Genomic DNA, 15,670 nt, shown 5'->3' with positions numbered 1-15,670 from the left:
AATCCACTTCAATTAGACGAAAATTATAAATTAGAATTTCTATATTTATATTATGTACTCACTAGCCGTAGAGCCCTAAAGGAGAACTCACATCAAGTGAATAAGTGTTTGTAAAATAGCAATACTTTTCAGTGGAGCTAACAACTGCAAGATACAGTAAGAAAGAGGTTTAAGAGGGAAAGTTAATTTTAGATCCAGCGAATTTATATAGATTCTTATACAGCTGAAGAGATTTGTTATTTATTCTTAACATTAATAAGATAGAATACATAATTTACTATTTTTTTTACTTACTTTCATTAACATTGTTCACCCATTTCAGAATTTTCGCGTAACAATGCATTAGGGAATATATATTTTTAACAAAGGTACAAATGCTTTCTGCCATCATCCCCAATTTAGAACTATTGGTTTGGTTTGTCTTGAATTTCGAGATAAACTGTACGAGGACTATCTGTGCTAGCCGTCCCTAATTTAGCAGTGTAAGACTAGAGGGAAGGCAGCTAGTCATCACCACCCACCGCCAACTCTTGGGCTACTCTTTTACCAACGAATAGTGGGATTGACCGTCACATTATAACGCCCCCACGGCTGGGAGGGCGAGCGTGTTTTGGCGCGACTCGGGCGCAAACCCGCGACCCTCAGATTACGAATCGCACGTGTTAACGCGCTAGGCCATGCCAGGTCCCGGAGGGATAGGAAATGTACATTATCTAATATACATCACTACTACAAACTGCACACTTCTAATTAATTTATATGACGAAATCCGTGTAATAATTTCCTAATCTTTGTTCTTGCGGGTCCACCTGACCTGCTTTCATTGATGTTTGTGAAACATCGAACTGATTACACAAACCACATTCTTTTTATGTTAGCTCTCATTTATCACAAAAACGTGCCCTGTATGCGTTATAAAAGTTACCAAATATTTCTATTCGATTAGAGTAGCTAAAGAGTTGGCGGTGAGTACTGTTAAATAACTGCCTTTCCTGTAGTTACAGATCAAAGATGGTTAACACTTTACGTGAGGAAACAAATTATATAAAAGTATCACAATTCTTATAATTACGCTCTCCAGTGGCTCAGCGGTATGTCTGCGGAATTACAACGCTAAAAACCGGGTTTTGATACCTCTAGTTAGCAGAGCACAGATAGTTCATTGTGTAGCTTTGGGCTTAATTCAAAACAAATAAACAAACAAAATATATTGGTGTTGGGACAGAAAAATGTTTTATCAATCTTGTTAGCAAATATCATAAATTTGATACATATCAATATTTAATTAGCTACTTATTTTCAAGAGAATTTCCGAATATTTAATATATTTATATATAAATATGTATATTTTAACAAAACCATGTTGTAGAGTTCGCAGTTGAAATCTTAATTTCAATGAAAGTTTCTCACTAATTTCTCAAGTATCATTTAATGGTCTATAACAGATTCTCGCTAAGTTTTTTTTCGCTTTATAATGATTTATAAAATCCTGATTTATTCAATCTCCTTGGTATTGTCTTTGATATCCTCAATCTCTACAGGATCTAAATCAGATATTACATATAATGCCACCCCTCCCCCCTCTTTTGTACTCTATTCCGATTAAATAGCCTGTAACCCTATATTTCAAAGATTTTGTGTCATGAAAACCATTTTTCAGTTGTCTCGTATCAAATTTCTCTATTCCAACCATGCACTTTCCTGAAGTCATCAATTTTATTTGTTATACATCTACCATTGTAACTGCTTCTACACTCATTTCCTATGCTAAGCTTTTCTCTGCCTCTATTTTTACACCTAGTATATATGCAAGGCAAAAACGTTGTAACTGCTAACCCCTTTATATCGCCTGTTCTGCCAGTTGTGTCCCTCATCTGTTCTCTCGGGTAGCATAAGCTGATTCTTTTCTCCCTATTTACCTACGTGTTGTCAATGAATCACGATAACCTTTTTATCATCCACACACTTCTCTGAATTTTTTTGTTTTCCTTCCCTCCAAATGACAGCCAGGTAGTTAAGGCACTCGACTCGTGAGCTGAGGGTCGCGGGTTCGAATCTCAGTCACATCTAACAACTCGCTCTTTCAGCCGTGGGGGGTGTTATAATATGATGGTCAATACCACTATTCGTCTTAACACACTTGGCCATGCCGGGCCTGAAAGTTGAATGAATAAATCAATACATATCAAGATGGAATTAAATACTGGAACCATTTCTGAACGCGTCTTTTAAAGTATTCATCTTATTTTACAACTAGATATATGCGTTCCTCAGATTTTTATTGCTAGAATTAATGTTTTAAAGTTCTGTTGTTATAGCACTACTGTGGCTTTGTAACTGTAAGATATGGTTTCAGTATAACTGTTCTAGCTGAATCAAACCCCAAAATATGTCCATACATACCGACATATTTTATGTCGTGTTCGACTTTCAAAAGCTGTCAAAAAATGATTACAATTACACTTGTAACACAATATTAGTATTAAACCTGTTAATTTTGAAACACTTTTCTTCCCGATATTTGACTTTTCTTGCTCATTAATATAATTTACTATTTCTATTTTACTTTTTTCTATAATATTTTAATTTTCTGCCTCGTTCTACTATTTTTATTTTATTTCTTCTTGATTTCCTTTCACTGTTTCTTCAATTTGCCACCTAGTAACTCAGCAGCATGTTTTCGGACACTTAATATAAAATTGATGGACACAGCGTGTATATCCCACTTTGTAGCTTTGTGTTTAACTACAAATCAACAAACAACTCCAGTAACACTCATGAGGTCATCTCAAAGGTTAAAGTTTAATTAATATTATATTCTAATTTCATCAAAATAATCCCAGTTCTGAACTTCATTTACATATTATATCTTTAGTTGCTTTTTGCATTACCTGTTAAAATTATGTCACGTTCGGTTTAATTATGTATTAAAAATCAATTTATTTCTGCCTTTGTCTGCTACAGATTTGTTAATCTTGAAATTTAGTTTTACATTTACTGTCTATAATTTTGAAAGTTGAAAAGTAGATATAAACTTCCTGTGTCAAACTTCAGAAAATGTTCAAATATATGTATTTGTAAACATTGATGATGAAATTCTGTGTAATAGGGTTTTGCGCTTATAAAGTATCTTTTCTTTTTATCCTTAATACCAATCTGCCTGACGTTCATATCAAGTCAAACATATCCTTGTTTATTACGTAATGAAGTAAAAAAAACTTTTCTCTAACCACTTAAGTCATTAACTTGTCGAAACTTATACATCAGGGAGTCTAGCAGGTCATGTGAGTCATTGTTTCATAAACTGTTACCAGAAGGCAGTATCAGAAGGTTTAATTCGTGATGACGAGAAACCTACTTGAAGTAAAACGTGTTTCAGGACAGCTGGTGTGGGTATTAACACTTTACTAATAAAGCAAAAAACAACATTTCGACATTCTTTGGTTATCTTCATGTTAACAAAGATATAATATTAGTAGGAGTTGTATTACTAGGAGCGTTTTGATAGGGGGCGTGTCAGCAAAAAGCCTCTCAAAGACCCAAACTACACTTTTCTCTCACAGTTGACAGGTGATTTTGAAAGCTGGAAGAGTGCCGACAAACCAATAACAACAACAAACCACCATTACTAAACAATCTAGAATTTTCACTGCAGAAGTGGAGAATTACAATAAATACGTACAAAATACAAGCCATATTATTTACAAAATTGTAAGAAAGGAAACCAAATTAATATTACAGTTACATCTAGACATGACTCTTACAGGTAACAATATCAGCAAAATTCTTAGGGATTACTTTGACTCAAAATTAAACTAGATACCACACATTAATAGCAGAAAAACCAGAATTTGGAAAATAGCGAGTTACATTAGGAATTTGAATGATCAAACAAGAAGTTTCAATAGGAAACATATTAAAGCTTAATAGAACATACATAAAACCAGCCGAAGAATATGTTTGTATAACGTGGATAAATATGCCAAAACACTCACCAACAAACTACAGCATTGTATTTTAACAAAAGCATTTGCAGTTCCACGATCAACAAACTAAATATTTCTTCACAACTATTGAAACATGCCAATTCTATTAAACAGACCCCTGGATAACTTGCTTCAATATTATAAAACATATCAATACAAATGAACTGGTAAGCAAACTAAAGAGTTACATAATACATGATGAACTTAGCCCTAAGTACCTTTCCACTCTGAACGTCACAAATACAAAACTTAAAATTCAGTACAGTGCTAGGCTAAAAGAGTCATAGATACAAACGTAGCTCTATTTTAAAAGTGTTGTATGAAAAAATAGTATTATGCGTTTGTTTGTATATGACTGCCAGTTGGATCATAAAAAAGAGAAGCTATAAAACCATATGAATTAATATTACTCCATGAAAATATTATGTTAATTAAAACTGCAGATAATAGACGAAATTTAATATACTGTAAGTAATACAACAAAAAAGTAACAATGCTAATTAATTACTCAAGATTTAGAAGCAGTGCAGATAAAATAACAGTTCCAGAGAAGGAGGAAGAGGTCTTCACTAAATCTGTCTCTCTCTGGTCCAAAACATGGACCGAATTCAGATGAAGAAGAAGAATTTGATAGTGAATGTAAGTTCTATGAAGTGACACCAGAGGATAGATAGTGTGTTATCTACATCTTCCTGAAAAACTGTTTCGTGTCACCCTGTGCATTTTTCAAATCGGTGGGCTGATATAAGAGGTATAAATTATAGATAAAAGTCAAACTATACCATCTCGGGTTTTATCAATACAGATATTATTTCAAAATCTTGAAAAACCAATAAAAACAATGATTATCAGAGAATCATTGGTGTGGAAAAATGACGGCTGTAAAATTTACGTTCATAGAACCAAATGATTTGTATGTTCTTCAGTTTAGGGATGTTACAGATATTTTACAAACATTAGATTTTGACACTAATAAAGGAAGCTATGAAATTTATCACTAAGCGGTCCATGATTTTGACGGTAAGTATAGCACGCCACCTTACGATTACTACATGACAGCATCTTTTAAAAGTAAAATGGGACTTACAAGCTGAAAGGGGTGTATAAACAGGGCCTAAAATCGTTCAAATATAAAATGTTCTTTTTTACTGTTTTACAGGTCCAAGAGGATCTGTACAAGGTGATAATGATTTTTCCTAGTTACTGAGTTACAATTAAAGGTCCTTTTCAGACCATTGAATCTTTAAAAAAAAAAAAATGTTACGAATGCACATTTATTGTTTTATATCTGTGGTCGACTTAGTTTTCAAGTTAAATTAATGTACGGATATAAGTCGTTATAAATTCAGCCATTTTTAACATGAAAAGAAATACAGTATTTATTCTAATATATCAAACAAGATAGATGTGTGAGCTGTCCAATTTTTATAAACATTTAACTTTCGTTAAAAGTAAAGGCAGAGGAACTGCATAGTAACGCTATTAATAAAAGTGAACAAAACTGCCAATATATTCATTGAAATTAATAAAGATGACATTCTTAATTATAAGCACAATTTGAATTTTACCTAATATTTGTAAAGGGAGTTTCATTACGACCTATTGTTTTCGACAATTGAGTTTTCAGCCATACTTTACTGGGCTTTAGTTGAATTTTTAAAATGTTCACCGTCATTGAATCTATATAAATAAATGTCTGAATGTGTCTGTTTCTTATACGTCTCCACGTTTCTTGTTCAATTAACACAAAATTTAACACTGTGATATAGCTCTATTTGTTATTCGTCTGCAAACCATTAACTAGGTAATCAGACCAACGTCCTGCAATTCCATCTTTCACAAATGCTAATAGTTATCTTTAGTGTTTTACACTATATTATTTATACCCAATAGAAAACTAAAGTATCAAGCGATCTGGTTTGTTGTTTTCCTTATGCAGCTTTGTCTATTTTATCATTTGGTTTCAAATTTTTTTCTGATGGAAATTACTAATTACATTGAAAGCTTAGCTTAATTTCTTTAAGGAAATTATCACATAGTTAAAAAGCCAGAAAATTATCACATTTATAGGACAGTGTTTTCTGTGTATTATTATTCTCCGTTCCCAGATGTATCATTTAATTACATCAAAGCATTATTGATTGTATCAATACCTTTAGTACATTAAAAAGTGAGCTTAAGTTTCATGACAGTTGACAGCAAAAAAGAGAAGACCCAGGCGAATATCATATTCTTTGTTTTTCATGAGTGTGTTTTATTTATTATTTATATCAGTGAGTAAAATATACAAAATAGTAACTTATGAGATAAGGTAAAGTAATTCTTTTTAATATGGTATGCTTGTATGCAACTCATGGGTTATTTAATTTTTGGATTTTGGTTCCAGTTTCGGATCTCTTGTGAAAACAATCTTGTGAGGGCTGTCAACGTGTTTAATTTGATTATTCTTTTTAGGTTTCTGTACAATAAGTTTATGTTCGCTTTTGCAACGTTTCAATTGACACGTAGGTGTTGATTTTGGAGTTCTACCAATAACAAATTTGTTTCGGTTTTCACTATTTCCAATAACAATAAAAACGTTTCTCTGATGATGTTCTGGCTTACTGCCAAGTCTTACAGTAATAATTTCATCAACATTATGGAAAAGTCTAGTTGAGGGAGGCCTGATGTTGCTTGACACCTCCCTCTGGATCCAATCAACGTCTCTTATTTCTTTTGAAGCTGGTGTTTCTGCCTGAAGATGTAAATCATAATTAGTGAGGGAACACTCATCAATCGGAAAAAAAAAAAAACTGTTTTAATAACAATAATCAGGTAATAAACATTTTAAAAATATATAATTTATTCTTTATGTAACAATCATTTTACTATAATATGAATAAAACCAAATAAGTGTTTATATGAAAATTGTATGTTATGAAATTGGATCAAGATATCTGATAAACGTTTTCTCGAAACTCGAAATATATCTCAAGCATTGTCCCAAATAGTGAGGAAGGTAATATAGAGCAAACAAGAGCTTTAAATAATGTTTAACATTTATGTTTTGTAAGTTCACAAATACTAACTTGTTAAAACAAGATAAAACTACTGTTATAAATAAATGTTTGTTGTTCTCCTCATTTCATTGTTATATAAATTAAACATGAAAAGTTATGTAATCTGAACTACTAATGACTATTAAGAGAAAGAGTTTTCAAACTGTCTTATCATAGTTGTAACACTGAAGTAAATCACGCAGTTTATAGTACTTTAAAATATTCAATAATCTTAGTCCAAAAGAAGACAATTGGATATTTCACTAAATGTCTGTCAGACCAGTGAAATTTGGCTGACGATAAAAAACAAACTGTTGTAAAATGTATCAAGGTGTTATTAACAAGATATGGTGGAATCACTTGTTACAAAATGGTACAAATACACTGGTACTAAACTAAGAATAATAAAATCCACATTTTAAGAAGTTACCGTGATCTAACGATTCGCAGCAATTATGTGATAACTGTTAAAAACAGAATCAGATGTTCGCAGCTTCAACAGAACTTCATTTCAGTGTATGTACGGTTAAAACTCATAAAGTTTGGTAATATTAACAACGAAAGGTAAATTTTAGTTATAGTAAGACACAAAATAACTCACTTTAATATCAGTAGTGGAAGTATGTGTGGTAATGAAAATCATGAACCGACAATCAGACCTTTATGTTTTCCAGATGTCATAATAGCAATGGAAGTACCTCTTACATTATCATATATTGTAATGTTTGGTTCTGGCTTTAGCTAAATGGATGATAATTGTCTTGCCACATGTAATAATATTGAAGAAGAGGTAATTGACCAGTTTAACTAGGGTACAGACTTATCAAACCTCAATAGTATCGAACATGTATAGGTCTCTTTTGGAAGAAGAATTACATGTATTCAAATGACTCTGAACGCATGTTTTTCTGTAGTTGTGGATGTCTTAACAACACTCATTGTAAGCAAGCATATCATATTGATCACACAGTTTGACACAGTATATATTACATTAAAGTGAAATGTTTTAACTCTACCAAATATAAATCATAAACGTAATATGAATGAGAAATTAATTCAATTTTGAACCAGATACAGATATTCACATAAATTAAGTATCAGAATGGTTGTAATTATTTTATAACAGTAATTTTGCATTAACATTAATAATGTGCTATTAATTCCATTATATTTCAGTTGCTTCTTGCAATATATATATATGTGTGTAGGTATAAATTAACTTGTACGAAGTGAAAGTTTAATATTAAGAGCGCATCCTATTTATTAATGGTTATATACTTGTGCTGTATAATACTGAGTACTATAAAGTAAAAGAATTTTAAACGTATACGAACCGTTGTCAGTGAATCAGATTTTAATGTCTCTTCAGGTTTCTCATCATTCACGATTGTCTCAACGCGTATCTTTAATTCAGTTTTATCAGGACTTGAAGCAGGCTTGCTCACGTTTTCTGCTCTTTCTGGTTTCTTTTCTACTGAGTGATTTTCATTTATTGTCTGCAATATGGTTGGTTCTGTTTGATTTTCCTTTAATACCACATTAGTTTCTCTTTTATTGAACTTATTTGTTGGGACCTTCTCACACTCAGGGATCATTGAAACAGCTTCCAAAATGTCTAATTCACTGGGGGTGATCTTTTTAGTTACAAGCTCCTGGTCTTCTCGCTTCGTGTAGGCAAAAACACCACAAGACCCGAGGATGCGGTTTTTTAGAGCTTTCCATTTGCCCCGGGCTTTTTCATTCACATTGCAGAAGCAACAAAGAACACTAAATAAAAAAATAAAAAATAAATGAGAAATAAAACGCGATTTTTTTCTTTCAGTTTTCTATATAAACAATACTATTAAAGATTAACTCTAAATAGTTGTCTTTTTTGTTGGTTTTATCGTTAGCAAACAGATCTACAAAAACACTTGATAAACCACCATGTAGAAATGTTAACTACAATTGAAAAGTTATTTTGACCTCATTTGTAAGGTTAATTAAACATATTCAGCTTTACAAGGTTCACATTTGTGTTTTCACAAATTAACTACCAAAGGGGCACTGAACACACTTGACATTTTCAAATATCCAACCCTACTATTCAATTAAAAGATAATTGGGTATTGAGGTCAGATGCTCTCTCACCCCTGTTCCACATACTTTAATTAGCAAGAACTGGAAGATAACTTGTAACTTACCACAGAGCAATAAGACAAATCGAAATTAGTGTCAGCTCTTCCATCCACCAAGGATATCTTACAACTGTTGGTTTGGAGGCCCAGGGGAAAGTAAGCTTGAGAACCACTTCAGTTGGATCTTAAGAGAGAGTTGTTTTACACATTGTATCGATTACATAAAACAGAAAGAAAACTTCAAATGTAACTTAATAACAAAGTGTATAATTCTTTAAACTAAAAATAAACTTGATTTAACATATTAAAAATTACAATTAAATAAATATGATATTTCTTATATATTTTCATATTAAACATTGATAACAACCTTTACAAGTTGACAACTGTAAAAATAGATTTTTTCTTTACACTTTAAACGATAATTAGCAAAGAAAAATGACGCCTGTTATATTATTTGAGCTCCTTACTAGTAGACAAATAGTACAGTTATGTAATAACAACAACTATATAGTTATATAACGGGAAATCAGTCAGGTTTTCCAACATATTTACTTTGTGAGACGATATATCACGAAACCTTCTGACTTTCCATTCCAAACACACGTGATCAGACGATATAAGAAAAATCTCGACATTTTCTTTACGATAATGTACATATTATTCAACTCAGTATAACACAGTGAGTAAAATCAACTTCGATTTACTTAACTTGTAAGAATATATAACACAAATTAAACAAACCGTCTTTCCATTGACTAGTTAATAAAGCCAGTTTGTTTAATCGCTATTCATTTACTGAATTAAGTTTTATAATTAGCTTCTTCACTTATTATGGTACACAATTATATTTTGCTATCGAATCGTATCTACTGAATGGTAGTTTCTGCGTTTTATAACACTATTAAAATTGTAATTTTACAAATTTCTCTTTACTCTAAATTTCCCAGATAAAGAACGATACCATTTTGACCACAAACACTGAACGTCGTACGTCAATGCTCATGAAGTTTTTTCGCTTACTTTGTAACAATTCTTTCTAATAGTTTTGTTCAGAACTTACGAGACGGTGCTAACGTTTTGATAATCCAATGTTATTATAATCTTATATTAAGACATTTGTTTTGTATTTGGACAACTTACTTTCTTTTATCACAAAAACGACATCATGTACACAAAATAAACATATTAAACATAGATATAAATTATGTTTTGGGACATACACTGTTTTAGTTAAATATCTTTACGTCTTTTAGTAATAATGTGACACACACAGATGTGCTATTGAGACACCGTTATATTTGTTTGTTTTTCAATTTCGCGGATAGCTGAACGAGGGCTTTCAGCGCTAGCCGTTCCTAATTTTGAAATGATATACTGGAGGTAAGACAGCTATTCAATACTATTTGTCGTAAATGTTTGAGCTCATCTTTAAAAAGAGTAGTATGATTTCTCAGTAAAACCAAATCTTTTTAATGCATTAAAAACCATGAAAGTTATGAAGAAGTATCGTATTATAACAATCTGCCTGAACAAAAATAAACATCTTTAAAATGTTAAGGAAACAATAAAAGAAAACTTTAAAACCCTTTTGTTTCATTACTTCTACAAAGATCTTTATTATCAGCTCCTTCTTCATCAGTAATTTTATCTCCAGGGCAAGGTATACAGGCGTCAGCAGCAAATGATGTCATGTAAGTCCCTCCTGGACACGGCAGGCAGTGAGTTTGGAATCCATTGTCATAGTGACCAGGAGGACATGGATCTGAAACCGTTAAAAGTACATAGTTAAACATTTATTTACCCAGTGTTAATTTTTATCGTTCTAACAACGTCTTTAGTATCAAAAAACGTATTTGTTTAACCAAAATTCCATATTTTTAAAAGTCTTTCATCTATTTGTGTTTAATGTGAACAGGTTAAAGTAATTGAGTATCATATATACTTACAACACCTGTAAACATCTCTTTGGTATCCTCGAGTACAGTTGAGATTCTCGGCTGGAACATACACTGGGGAAAACAACAGAGAGTTAATATTTTTGTAAGCACCTTTTGTGTCACCGTTGGAATTTTAAGGTTTCTCACAATGAGCACGACGCACTAGTTATAATATTAATTATAACTCGCTCTGTAAAATAACAACATAAATGTTACTTTTCGTGAGAAAAATAAAACGTGTCGTGCTTCAAAACAGTTTCTTAACAGTAGACTTTTGTTTCTTTATGTACTTCCTGATGGAGTTCACTTATGAAACCAATCACACAAACTTGGAAATTTATGAAATTACACACGATCTTTTTTTTATTGATACATTAGATTTCCGTTGGTGTTTCCCTTGCAAAATTCTTATTTGTCACAGTTAAACGTGAAACCGTTGTCACTGTTTATGTTAATATCAGGTATGAAAATACAGGTTCTTTTGGGAATATCACGTTGGTAAAATGTATCAGTATATGATTGTGTCTTGCAAACAACAAAATATCAAATAATATCCGTGTAATGCAGAAAATGCGTGATATGCATTCCGGGAAAATTTTTCATATGAAGTTAAAATAAAAGCAAATACTTAATATTTTGTGGATTTATCAAGATAAATAATATTGCGATATAACACCTTTCACTGTAAATTTAAAGTATTGTTTATTCAAAATACGTTCTTAAAAAACTTCGTAGATATGGTTTGTATCTTTACAGTTCATAAGATTTTGATTCAACATTCATAAGTTGAGTTCATTATATCAAAATAACTTTGGAGCCTCATTACTTCTCTCTACAGGTTTTCCATAATCCATCTAGTCTCTGATCACATAGAAATCTATAATTACTACATCAGTCACGTGACTGGTACATCTGTGTGTGCATATCTATCTAATTACTCAGCGGTTAGAAAACTGGGACATTTTTTTACGTACCGTCGCCTGGGACACTTCAGCGGTTTTTTATCTCTGACATTTGTGTTCGTACGACTTGTTGCAGGTCTTTTTCCGAATTGTTCTGGCAAACCAAAATTATTTTTCGATGCTCTTAAGTACAATAAATATCTTTGTTTCCAATATTTTAAATTCTCATTTGAATATATTTTCATGATTTGGGCATATAAAAATTTACATTGAAAAGGTCTGTTACATACCTTTCCCAAAAGTAACCAATTTTCGGTTACATCACACCATTTACGAAATGTTAAGCTATGTCATGAAGTTGTTCTGATAAATTCTGTTCTGCCGTAACTTTATATCAGATTAAGTCACATTATATGCCAGGTTGCATATTCTAAACTGTTTTGGTATGGCTTACTAATCCCTATAAAGTATTATTGCTATGAACATCAGTGACAGCCTCTGACTAATACTGTATGTTTATTACAGGAGTACCGATAATATTACGAGTTCGTCTTCATCACTGCCCTGAAAAAGTTATTTCAGGGCATCTTCAGCATCAACTAATGGAATGTGATGCATCTTCCAAGAGTATATTATAGCTGTCAATATCAACATCTGCACCTTGGGTTGGGCAATGTCACCCATTACTGGAGTCCTGATTAGATGGAACAGTATATGTACGAACAAAGGGTCGTGAGGTTTATCTTTAGAATGTGTAGTATTGATGATAACATTTATAGTAATTATATGTCGATATGTTTACCAATACTTATTTATACCACACTTCAACATCGACACTTCCTCTCATGAAAAGTAAGAAAAACTGATTTCATGTTATCTCTAATGTAATAATTCATTGTGAGTAGTTTTAACATTGTTGTCATAATCTATTTCATGCATTTATATTTCTGAGGAACCCACTTGAAGCTAATAAATTTTGCAGACATTCTACAATGGGTAATTTAAAACTTTTTATCACAGAACTCATATATAATTCGACGTTTTAGGTTATAAAGCGATCAGGAAGGAAATTTGAGATACGGTGATATAGAGAAACCTCAGTCAACAGCACGATACTCACCCAGTCAATAACCCCAAATGCAATAAACAAAATACTTAAATTCTTGTGAAAAATAAAGCAAATACAATACTAATGTCATTTATAAAATACTTTATGGCAACTTCCACGTATTTTACGTCAGAGAAACAAGCCCGAAACTCAAGACAACATTCATGTAACACAAAAAAAATAGAATGTCACGTTTTAAATTTAACACTGCAACTCAAATAAATGTTCTTCAGGTAACATTTAAATACTAAACAGAGAATCCAACTTCACCAGACAATAAACCAAATAATTCCTTGTAATACAAGAGCAAACACACATTAAACCAATATAAAAACACACTTTGATATCTGTATTAATAAAACTTAATAAATCTTGTTCGATGTATTATAGTTTGAAGATGATACTTTTAATTTACAATATTTTATAATTTACAAAATATTCTGAAAATACTAAGAGTAATGCAGATAGTATTAATGGGAAATTACACGAAGGTTGTTAAAAACTATCATTGGAAGATAAGACAGTTCAATTTTCATTACAATTAAATGATATACAAGATAACGTGTCGTTTATGAACGAAATTGATAAAAACACAGTTTACTTAACGAAGATTTGAGTATTTTAAAATTCCTATCTGGTGCAGTAACAACAGTTTGATCAGCAGAGACAACTACATAAAGAAATTATTTATTTTGTAGGTGAACAAACGAATAATATGAATTATTTGACTCAACCAACTGAAAACTATGATTAGAAAAGTATCCAGATTATTGGTAAGTATCACTAATATATCAATACATATCAGAGAAAAACAAAATAAAATATATAAAACAAGAGCTGAGATGTTAGTTTTCAATGACAAAATTCAGAATAATTAACGGTAGTTGGCTTTTACAGTGGAAAACAGTAGATCGGAGTTAGCTAAGTTAATACAAGCACTGTATGTGACCGCAAATAGAAAGTTAAGTTCTTGCTTTCTACTCTGAGTAAGCTACCAAATCTATTAAACAAAAGCAAAAAGATTACTTCACACTTACAGTTTGTGGTCCCTACACAGTTATCAGATTTTCATTTATTACACGCGGACTGACATTACTACAGCTACAATTAGAGGTACCTTGAAAATGTTTAAACAAATTGAAAAGAAATGCAGCTGTATATTGTAGCTGTATTAATATCAGTCCACGTGTAATTCATGAAAATCTGACAACTATATGTAGGGACCTTCAACTGTAAGTGTGGTGTAATCTTTCGCTTTTTGTCCAATATATTTGATAGCTTACTTGGAGTAGAAAGCAAGAACTTAACTTTCTAATTAACTGTAGAGAATGAAAAGCTTTTCGAATGATCAAGCACACATAGTTATTCTTATAGCCAAACCACATCGGGCTATTTACTGTGTCCACCGAGGGCAATCGAACTCCTAATCTTAGCGTTGTAAATCCATTGACTTACCGCTGTCCCATCGGAAGACTATTTCATTAAAACAATAACTCCACGAACATAGTTATTTAAAGTTAAGTGTTAACTAATTTTATCTGTTTGCAGTCCAAAACTGGTTGCTTATCAGTTCGATTATAAGACTATAATCGTAACGTTTTTAATGAATGATTAAATGGTACAATAGATTATATTACACGTTTTAATCTGCGAGTTTTGTTTCCATATTTCTCTGTAAATTTGCACTCCACTTAAACTAAACACATACTTATACGACTTGGATTTAAATCTATTCATAAAGAATGTGAAAAAACAACGTATTTGCAAGTCATTTGAAAATACTGAATCACAAGAATAAGAGGATCAATTTAAAAGAAAACACCAGTTTTAACAAATGAAGTTTTAATCAAAATTCCTTTTAACCAAAGAAATTATTCAGTCGCATTTATTCCAGTTTAAACATTAAATCATCGGGAGTGTAATATCATTGCTTCGCCAACTTAAACATTTTCTACCCATCCTGTACATATTTTACAACGAATAAAAAAAATATTTTTGATCGCTATAAATGAGACCTACTAACGGGTTCTAGCATTAAAGAAATCTCCTAAAACGAGATTTTCGCACACCACAGACTTAAAATCGGTAATGAGCAAATTGATAAAAATGAGGCAGAAATATTTGCGAGCAAATGTGACGTTAAACATAATTATTAGGCTTCACTAACCTCTGCACTCCCCATCAAAACCTTATACTATTAAAGAAACATCCATTTATGGTGAGAACGAAAATATGTAATTTGTATATATAAAAATAAATGTAGAGCTGAGTTGTTTATGTTTGTGTGTTTTCTTTCAGCTAAGCCACGTCAGGCTATCTATCTGAGCTCACCGATGGGATTCGAACCTCTTATTGTAGCGTTGTAAATCCGTAGACTTACCTCTGTACTAGTAAGGGGCAGAGCTAAGCTCGCAAAAAAAGAAAAGAAAAAAAGAATCGAACGGCAGTGGTATAAACAGTTTGAAACTACTGTATAGAAACTTTAAATTGATTTTAAGTGTTGTGTATCAGTAAGAGTTTCAAATTTTTAACCAAATCTTTGAATACCTAAGGTTGATTTGTCAGAGAGTATCTTGTTT

The 15,670-nt window shown here is 31.7% G+C and overlaps 1 protein-coding gene across 1 annotated transcript; it reads right to left on the bottom strand.

The window, feature by feature from the left end:
* Positions 1-6,236: 6,236 nt before the first annotated feature.
* On the bottom strand, positions 6,237-12,065 carry LOC143239517 (uncharacterized). Its single transcript, XM_076480668.1, has 5 exons — positions 11,091-12,065; positions 10,745-10,906; positions 9,208-9,325; positions 8,359-8,791; positions 6,237-6,720 (listed from the first exon to the last, which is right to left on the bottom strand). Exons 2-5 carry the CDS (start codon positions 10,833-10,835, stop codon positions 6,349-6,351), a joined length of 1,014 nt encoding a protein of 337 aa, XP_076336783.1. The 5' UTR covers positions 10,836-10,906; positions 11,091-12,065; the 3' UTR covers positions 6,237-6,348.
* Positions 12,066-15,670: the final 3,605 nt, after the last annotated feature.

This window comes from Tachypleus tridentatus, chromosome 13 (assembly GCF_004210375.1).
Source record: "Tachypleus tridentatus isolate NWPU-2018 chromosome 13, ASM421037v1, whole genome shotgun sequence".
Classification (NCBI taxonomy): domain Eukaryota; kingdom Metazoa; phylum Arthropoda; class Merostomata; order Xiphosura; family Limulidae; genus Tachypleus; species Tachypleus tridentatus.
The sequence above is the reverse complement of the archived record's forward strand: the minus strand, read 5'-3'. Positions and strand labels throughout refer to the sequence as shown.